The sequence below is a fragment of the Helianthus annuus genome, chromosome 7 (genome assembly GCF_002127325.2).
Source record: "Helianthus annuus cultivar XRQ/B chromosome 7, HanXRQr2.0-SUNRISE, whole genome shotgun sequence".
NCBI lineage: Eukaryota > Viridiplantae > Streptophyta > Magnoliopsida > Asterales > Asteraceae > Helianthus > Helianthus annuus.
The window spans coordinates 44451776-44462107 of record NC_035439.2 but is presented as its reverse complement, the minus strand read 5'-3'; the positions used below and the strand labels follow the sequence as shown (position 1 = coordinate 44462107).

The following is a 10332-nucleotide window of genomic DNA, read 5'->3' as shown; positions in this document are numbered from 1 at the left end:
TCTTTCAAGCGAACCTAGGACACATAGTTGAAGGTGTTTTCTTCCGGTGAGCCACGAAGTGCTGCCGAAGTGCTGTCAAAACGTGTACTCGTGTTATTGATCAATACAACAACAATATTAAAGTGAATGTGACTGAAATAGAACCAAATCATTAGTTTCCGCCTCTTGATTTGGAGAGGAATTCTTCTAATCGACTTAAACAGGGCCGAAACACGATCTCCCCCGGAGGGAGACCAGGATGGTGTGGCCCTCATGGACGCCGATGTTCCTCTGGCTGACGATCCCGTTGTTCCTTTGGCTGGAGTTCCTGCTGTTATGCCCATTGCTGATCCTGTCATTCCTGTCGAGGCTCCCATTGAGGAGGATCCTTTTGATCTGTTTGGTGCTCACTCCTTCGAGTCAGTAGCGTACGCTTCACTACACGCCCAGAGCGTACAGCTCCATTCATCTGATTCCGACTCAGACATGGCGATGTCTGTTGCACCTCACGATGATGACCCAGAGCCTGCTGTGGCCCTTGAGCCAGTTGACGCTCCTGACCCCGCGTTGGAGCATGACCCTATTCATGCCGATGCACCTGCGATTGCCCCTTTGGTTGATGATATACCTGTCGATGATCACCCTGTTGTTGTTCCACTATTGGAGGATGAGCATGCCGTTGATGCTCAGGTTGATGCCCCCCACATTGCTGATATACCCGTTGAGCCTGTTGTTGTCGCTCCTCTTCCTGACCTTGTTCCTTTGGAGCCCGACCATGCACTCTTTGCGACTCATGTTGACCCCCGTTATGCGCACACCCGGAATGGGTGGATTGATGATGATGATGAGTACCCGCCTTTTGTGGTACCAGTTACACCCGTTCCAGCCCTTGTGTCAGTTCCTCCTGAGGTTCCTATGCATCCCGTTCATACTACCGGTGTTCACCACACCGACTTACCTGTTATGTTCCGTCAAATTACTCCGCCATCGTGCCCGGGAGAGGGTTCCTCGACTCACCCCTTCGGTCATGTGCCGACATCTGTCCCGGTCATACCACAGTTTTCTTCTGTTGTTCCCCCTGTTCCACCATTTACTGTGCCACCTTTTACTCCAGCTAGTGAGCCTTTTCTTTGGACGTCACCACCCATCATGCCACCATCCGATCCCTATCATCCTTTTCATATGGGATATTCTGTTGAGGACATTCTCATGTCATTCGTAGTCCAGCAGGAGGCACTTACGCGACGCGTACAGGAGCTCGAGAGAGCACAGCGACCCCCTTGCCAGTGCCCTCCTCATCCTGCGGTATCGCATCCCCCTCGACCGTTATCACCAGACTCTGCTGCACGTTTTTGGACTCAGGAGCATTAGATTGCTTATTTGTTGCATTCTCACCGAGCCATGGAGGAGGATTGGCTCCACATGCGCCGTTTGTTCTATTCTCATTTTCCCCCTCCTCCACCGCCATCAGCGTAGGGCTATTTTGTACAGCACGGGTGGACTTTTGTTGAGAAGACGGCGATTGCTCAGACTGCACAGATTTTTGGAGACTGCATATTGATCCTGACTTTTGTTGTTATGTATATGGGATGTATTGACACTGATTTGATATTTTTGGACTGGGGTGATGTAGCCCTTAGTCGTTGATGTTGTATGTTACAGTTATGTACTTGTACACTTTACCATGTGGTCTCGATTTATGGCAATGCAATCGCAGTATTCTCATCACATATGATGTTTGGTTGATTATTTATGTTCTATAACATGAGATGTTATGTGGTTGATTTATTTATAACATGGGATGTTGTGTGATTGATTTATTTATAACATGGGATGTTGTGTGTTTGGTTTATTTTAACATGAGATGTTATGTATTATTACTGTCATTATATACGTACACATTACTATTATGACCTGACCAACGTGAACACATCTTTTAGAAGATGCCACCAAGACGTCAAACACGCATGCCTACCAACGAGGCAGAACTTCAGCAGGTCATCGCTGCCGCCATCGCGTAATACGCCGCCTCTCAAGGAGGAACTAGCGGAAGTAATTCTGGCAATACCGGCAACAACAATCCACCTCATGGTAATACTAAGCCATTCATATATTGTAACGTATGTGCAGGGGGCACCTACAAGCAGTTCCTAGACTGCAAGCCTGTCAACTTTGATGGCATCGGAGGTGCTGTTGCTTTTGTTCGTTGGGCCGAGAAAACAGACTCTGTTCTCCGCATGAGCAAATGCGCTCCAGACCAGTAAGTTACCTACATTTCGGGGCTATTCTTGGACGAAGCCCTGTCATGGTGGAATTTACAAGTCCAAACCCTTGGTGAAGCCGCAGCCTACGCAATGACCTGGAACGAGCTGAAAGAGCTCATGCGTAGAAAGTATTGTTCTCGCGCTGAAATCCAGAGGTTGGAAACTGAATTCTGGCACTTGAAGATGGAAGGTCCAAAAATTGCGGAATATGTTCAAAGGTTTCACGATTTGTCTCATGTGGTACCCTATATGGTCACACCAGAATTCAAGCGAATTGAGCGCTTCATTTGGGGTTTAGCTCCTCAAATCATGAGTATGGTGACCTCATCCAAGCCTGCGACAATCACTGAGGTAATAGATCTGAGCGTAGCTCTTACTGAGGAAGCCGTTTGTTTAAACAAGTTTTCAGATGTCGAGCCAAAGAAAAAGGAGACTCATGTAGAGTCGTCCGGGGGTAATAAAAGGAAGTTCTCAAATTTTAAACAAGGCACAAGCAGTGAGGGCAGGAAAGGAGAGTCGAGCGCGCCGGTTCAGGCTACAACCGGTGCTGGAAAGAAAGGGAAGGGATATATGGGTACACATCCCAAGTGCAACATCTGCCAGCGTCACCATTCTGGCCGATGTGGGTCAAGAGTATGTGAAACATGTGGGAAGGCTGGCCGCTCGAAGGATTCATGTTGGGCCACTGTTGGCCGGGGAGGCCAAGGAGGATTTGGGAATAGAAACAATAACTGGGGTGGAAATGGAAATCGCCCACAGGGGAACAATGGAGGAAATGGGAATCGAGGCAACAATGTGAATCAGACTGGTAATGCGAACCGAAACAACAACAATCAAGTTGGAAATGGAAGTGGAAACGGGCAAAGACCAGGTTGCTTTAACTGTGGTGATATTGGGCATTATAAGCGGAACTGCCCAGAATTGAACCAAGCCCGTGGAAGAGTGTTTAATATCGAAGCAAGGGAAGCGCGCCAGGATCCCAATGTTGTTACTGGTACGTTCCCTGTAAACCAACGCTTTGCATCCTTTTTATTTGATACTGGTGCCGATTATAGCTTCGTATCGTTAGAGTTTAAGAATATGCTTGGATTAGCCGCTAGTAAACTAGATATTCCCTACTCAATCGAATTGGCAAATGGAAAGTTGGTAGAAGCCAATGAAGTTGTCAGAGGTTGTGTAATCGAGTTGGGAGAGCGTGAGTTTGCTTTGGATTTACTACCAGTCTAGCTGAGGAGCTTCGACGTGGTAGTAGGAATGGATTGGTTATCTAGCAACAAGGCAGAAATTGTTTGTCACGAAAAGGTCGTTCGTATCCCAACCGAAGATGGTGAAATAATTGTGGTTCATGGTGAAAAGCGAGATACGCCCTTAAGAATCATCAGCTGCCTGAAAGCCCGTAAGTGTTTACAGAAGGGATGTGCTGCCTTCCTGGCACACATTGTAGATAAGAAAGCTGCTGAGCCGAAAATCGAAGACATCCCTATCGTGAGGGAATATCCGGAAGTCTTCCCAGAGGACTTACCAGGATTGCCACCCCAGAGGCAAGTGGAATTCCATATTGACCTAGTTCCAGGCGCCGCGCCTGTGGCTAGGGCACCCTACAGACTTGCACCTTCAGAAATGCAAGAATTGTCGACACAACTCTAAGAGTTGTTAGACAAGGGATTCATCAGACCAAGCTTCTCACCTTGGGGAGCTCCGGTCCTGTTTGTCAAAAAGAAAGACGGTAGTTTCCATATGTGCATTGACTACCGGGAGTTGAATAAGCTGACGATCAAGAATAGATACCCTCTGCCAAAAATCAATGATTTATTCAATCAGCTCCAAGGTTCAAGCTTTTACTCTAAGATCGATTTGCGATCTGGTTACCATCAGCTAAGGATACAAGAGGAAAGTATCCCGAAGACAGCCTTCGGAACTCGTTTTGGACATTACGAGTTCCTAGTTATGCCGTTCGGGTTGACAAACGCGCCTGCAGTTTTCATGGACCTAATGAACAGGGTTTGCAAGCCGTACTTGGATAAGTTCGTGATTGTATTTATTGACGACATTTTGATTTATTCAAAGACGAGGGCAAAACACGAACAACACTTAAGAGCCATTTTGGAGTTGCTTAAAAAGGAACAGTTGTATGCCAAATTCTCTAAGTGCGAATTTTGGCTACGTGAAGTCCAATTTCTTGGACATGTGGTAAATGGAGATGGAATTCATGTGGACCCCACAAAGATCGAAGCGATTAAGAATTGGGAAACCCCAAAGACGCCAACCGAGATTCGACAATTCTTGGGTTTGGCTGGCTATTATCGAAGGTTCATTGAGGATTTTTCGAAATCGCTCAACCACTGACACTCCTCACACAAAAAGATAAGAAGTTTGATTGGGGAATCAAACAGGAGGAAGCGTTTCAGTTGTTAAAGGATAAGCTCTGCAATGCGCCGATCATAGCACTACCGGAAGGTACAGACGATTTTGTGGTATACTGTGACGCCTCGCGTCAAGGATTGGGTTGCGTGTTGATGCAACGCCAGAAGGTTATAGCTTACGCATCCCGCCAATTGAAAGTGCATGAAAAGAATTATACCACACATGATTTAGAACTTGGCGCAGTGATATTTGCATTAAAGTTCTGGAGACACTACTTATATGGTACGAAATGTACAATTTTTACAGATCACAAAAGTCTGCAGCACATATTCGACCAGAAAGAGCTGAATATGAGACAAAGACGTTGGGTCGAGTTGCTGAACGATTACGACTGCGAGATAAAGTATCATCCAGGGAAGGCGAATGTGGTCGCCGACGCCCTAAGTCGAAAAGAAAGGATCAAGCCCATAAGGGTTAGGGCTTTAGAGATGATTATCCAAACCGATCTTTCCTTGCGCATTCGTGCCGCGCAGAAAGAAGCTCTTAAGGAAAGAAACATTGAAGAAGAATATCTCCGTGGGATGGAGAAGCAATTAATACCAAACGAGGAAGGAACGTTATGTTTTATGAAAAGGATTTGGGTTCCTCTGTTTGGTGGTTTGAGGAAAGTTATTTTTGATGAAGCTCACAAATCGTGGTACTCTATCCATCCAGGGGCGGATAAGATGTACCAGGATCTTAAAGATTACTACTGGTGGCCTAGGATGAAAGGCGACGTTGCTGTTTATGTAAGCAAGTGTTTAACGTTCGCTAAAGTTAAAGCTGAATACCAGAAGCCTTCGGGACTTCTGCAACAACCTGAAATTCCCAAGTGGAAATGGGAACAAATCTCAATGGATTTCATTACGAAGTTGCCAAGAACGCCAAAGGGTCACGACACTATTTGGGTAATAGTGGATCGATTAACGAAATCAGCACACTTCTTACCTATCAGAGAAAAAGATAACACGAGCAAATTAGCTGAAATTTACATGAGAGAAATCGTTACACGCCATGGAGTGCCTCTCTCAATCATCTCTGATAGAGACGGAAGGTTCGTATCAAGGATTTGGCAATCCTTCCAAGAAGCTTTTGGCTCGCAATTAAATCTGAGCACTGCATTTCACCCACAGACCGACGGACAAAGCGAACGGACTATTCAGACGTTGGAAGATATGCTGAGAGCATGTGTTATGGATTTGGGCGGTAGCTGGGATAAACACTTACCATTGGTCGAATTTTCATATAACAACAGCTACCACACCAGTATTGGTGCCGCGCCATTTGAAGCACTATATGGCCGCAAGTGCAGATCACCGCTTTGTTGGTCTGACGCGGGTGATAGACAATTGGTTGGTCCTGATGTGGTCCAGGAAACCACAGACAAAATTGCACAGATCCGGGATCGCATCAAGGCGGCTCGTGATCGTCAGAAATGTTATGCGGATCGAAGAAGGAAACCTCTAGAATTTGAGGTAGGTGATATGGTTTTGTTGAAAGTATCACCCTGGAAGGGTGTGGCACGCTTCGGGAAGCGTGGAAAGTTGAATCCACGGTATATTGGTCCGTTCAGAATTTTGGGAAGAATTGGGTTAGTAGCGTACAAGTTGGATTTACCTGCTGAACTGAATGGCGTTCACGATACCTTTCATGTATCAAATCTGAAGAAAAGTCCAACCCAAGATACCGTTGTCATTCCCACAGACGAGATCCATATTGACGACACGCTCCATTTTGTTGAAGAACCCGTTGAGGTTACGGATTGGAAAGTGAATAAAACCCGCCGGAGCAGTGTCAAACACGTCAAGGTTCGTTGGAACGCAAGGCACGGTCCTGAATACACCTGGGAGCGTGAGGACCGAATGAAAGAGACATACCCCCACTTATTTCCCAAGACCCCTGCAAATAGAAGCAGAACTTAAAAATTTCGGGACGAAATTTTTCTAACGGGGGGAGAATGTGACAACCCTCACCAAACCAGGTATCCGTACGAACTAATTACTACTTAATTACTGCATAATTACTGTGCTTGCTTAAAAATTTTGGATAAACTGCTACTTGAATACTGATACATACACATACTTGCATCATACTTTATTAACTGTCACTCCATTATTTACATACAGAACCTTAGTGACAACCTTGATGCACAAAAGCACAGTGAGCACACTATACGGGATACCCAGTAATCATGCTGACATAACCAGCATCAGACACTTACTGTCTCTGAGGCCAGTATGAGCCGGGAATAGATTACTACACTAGTAGGGAGTGTAGGGAGGCGAGGAATGTAAAAATGCGTCACTAGGTGGTAGTTATAGTGACCGGATGTGCCTACGACGTACTTTATGTACAAAATTCTGCACTTTAAATAAAAATTCAGCATTTAGCTAGCTAGTAAAGTGCCAAAACATGAGAAAAATATTACTAGACACTTTCCAAAGTGTCGGGAATAAATTGTGTCACTAAAAATAATATTAACGACACTTTATATATTTATTTAGCACTTTAACGGATCAATATCCAACCGAACAACCGGACTTAACCCAGGACATAAAATTATTGACAATGACATTGTTTTCTTTTTTTATCTGAGCCAGTTAGGGTCCCCGAATACCCTAACACCCGTTATAATTTACTACCCACTAATACACTAAACATAATTTCTAACTAACTAAACTAACTAGTATTTAAATATCAAGTTGGAAATCAACCAAACCCCCCACCCCTTTGTCCGATTGGTTTCACCATGTGGAGACCACATTTGTACTACCTTGATTTAATTAATCTATCTTGCTAAATATCTTGATGACATTGGAACTTTTGGGTAATGTGGCCTTATGGTTTATAAGATGGTTTATAAGAGTGCTTAAAGGATAAACATGACTTACACAAATCACTTAACAAAGTTTGCATTTCTTTTCCCTTCTCTTGACACTATTCGGCCGAGAGCACCCACATTCCCATTATCATTATTCAATTTTGTTCTAGCAAAACCACATACTTACAAGGGTGAAGGATCACGCACAAGGAAGCCCGGTGCTTACGGAGTGCCAAGGACCTCACTACGTTGCTATTAACCACCCGTTTTTCGTCTAGTTTCTTCCCTAGCCACGAGCTAGTAGTAAGTGACTCTAAACACCCTATTGTTCATATCTAAAGTGGTTAATAAGAAATTTGTCGGATAAAAGAATCATAAACACTAGCGAACAAAATTTAAAGTCCACTAAAAATAATAAACATGGTGGTTAATGAATGAATATTAGTGTAAAACTTTTGAAACTAATTTTGTTATGATTATTTAGTGTTGTTTTATGCTAGTAGTAGCTCGGATCGTCATCTAACCCGGCTAAGTCATGTTCATGTAACATGACCGAGAGTATGTTAAAGTGTGAAAGTGGTTAGATGAAGAACACTACTACTATTAAACATGAACTTGTGTAAAAACAATATTTCTTATGAAATGGAGTTCTAAACTAGTAGATCTAAGGATCTACAAGTGGTATTTTTGAAGAACCAAGTGTCAAGTGAAATCATATTTTCTAAACCGGATCTTTCCTAAACAAGGGTGATTTTTGTGAACACACGAGCGTGTAGACACTTGTGTAACAAGAAGTTTTGACAAAGAATTATTTTTGTAAATTTTGACAAGAAGTTGTGGAAATGTATTTTCTTTAAAAACGAGATTCTCAAGAAACCAAGCTTATTTATAAAAAGGTCTACTACAAATATGGGGAAATTACTACATATTTTACGCAAACCACAAGTTCATATATTTTTGCGATTTATATCTATTTTGACTAGTTTAATGTTGAAATATTGTTTGTTAATGTTGGAAACATTGTTGGTTGAATTTTGAAAGAAAATGATACGCTAGAAAGCGTGGCCACCTCCAGTTTCAGGGGAAACTCAGGCGAAATTTTCCCAAAAATCTAACACTTGGAAATATTTTTATCACAAGTGTTATAAATATATTTTTTAACTTGTTTTCAAAAATGTAAATTTCGCCACGATTTTTATTACAAAATTTCTAAGTGTCGGAGGTGGGATTTTCACAAAATAAAACTTGATAAATATATATTTAGTATATATTTTTCATAACAACACTTGTGAGATTTTTATGATTATTTTGTGAACTATACAAATATTATTTTTAGGATAAAAATAATATTACCGAATGTTAACGACTCCAAAATAATACGAACGCCTTCACAATAAATATTAAGTTACAATGGTATTATTATTACCACCCGATCTTTATCCGTAACTTAAGCATTTTCAGAAAATACTCATAAATGTGTATTTTGACAAGGAAATTATTTTGGGAAAATTATGTGTAATAAAATATAATATTTTTGGGAAAAATATTTATATTTTGGAGATAGAATTAAAACATATTTTAAGTGAGACTTAGTAATATATTTCGAAGATATACGAACGCACATGTAAAACCCCCATCCTTGGGAAGGAATATATTTACCAAATAATTACGAGGTGTGATTACGAAATAGTTGCCTAACTATTTCCCAAAGACTTTAAACGTTAAACTAAGGCACGTCCGCCCGTCTAATAGAAGTTAGTACGTGTAGGTCATCGCACAACAGATTTTCTGGGAGACACTTTTTAGAGACGCACTTCGGTGAGTTCATGTCCCCCTTTTCTCTTAACTGTTTTCAGTTTTCTAACTGCGGGGGTGAAATACATGTTACTATGTTTACGAGTACTTTACACATGGTATGATTAGCGTAAGGAGGGTTACTACTTAGATCATGTGAGTGGGTAGGCGTGAACTGAAGGCCATTAATCCTCAGAGTAGGACTGAGGGGCAGTAGCGGTAGATCTATCTGGGTGTAGCGAGCCCAGCAGAACGGACCTCGGGGTGACTTTGTGCCCAACACAAAATCCGCTAGGTTTGAGTCTTCCTACTGCACATCACACATATCAATGGCCTTGCAAACCATTGGTGATCTCTTTATTTCCTTATTTGCTACATACGAGGATTTTTATACTTACAAAAGGTTTTACATACTCACTTACACATGAACTCGCTCAACAATTTTTGTTGATTTTTCCAACTTACATGTATTTCAGGGAACTAAGGATCTGGCACGGTATGCTACGTTTTCATGCTGCGTAGAGTTATGGGATCATCCAAGTTTAGGGGTTGTGGCTTTTACCTGGACGAGTCACAGTTCTTAAACTACGTCTATCTTAAGCTTGTGGTTGTGTCTTTCAAACAATGTTTTTATGTCATTAGATTGTAATTTCCGTTGCATGTGTCAACGCATTAAGACAATGTTGTGGTATTTTACTTTTCAAACTTAAATCAATGGATGATCTGCATGGTTTTATTTTCATATAGCTTTGTTATGATTAAGCTATGGTATTAAGAAGTCACACCAAATAAACCCACGCTTCCGCAAAGCCAGGGTGTGACAAACACTAAGTTGGGAAAACACTCAATTAATCAATATGTTTTTAAAGAAATTCCAGGTAAATCGAAAACTTATGATTATCCTTTGCATATTTGGAACAAACTTCACAAATTCGTTATTGTTTTTTATAGCTACGAATACAAAATATGATTATCCTCTGTAGATTTGGATCGAATTTCACAAATTCACCACTTAATTTAACAATTATGAACATAAACAATCATAATCTTCTGTAGATGTGGGGCTTAATT

At 42.0% G+C, this 10332-nt stretch overlaps 1 protein-coding gene across 1 annotated transcript; it reads left to right on the top strand.

The window, feature by feature from the left end:
• The first annotated feature begins 252 nt into the window (after positions 1-252).
• On the top strand, positions 253-1350 carry LOC110913287 (proline-rich protein 36-like). The gene has a single exon (XM_022158128.1). It carries the CDS (start codon positions 253-255, stop codon positions 1348-1350), a length of 1098 nt encoding a protein of 365 aa, XP_022013820.1.
• Positions 1351-10332: the final 8982 nt, after the last annotated feature.

Coding starts and splice junctions, on each gene's coding strand:
- LOC110913287 (XM_022158128.1), top strand. CDS start 253: ATGGACGCCGATGTTCCTCTGGCTGACGATCCCGTTGTTCCTTTGGCT.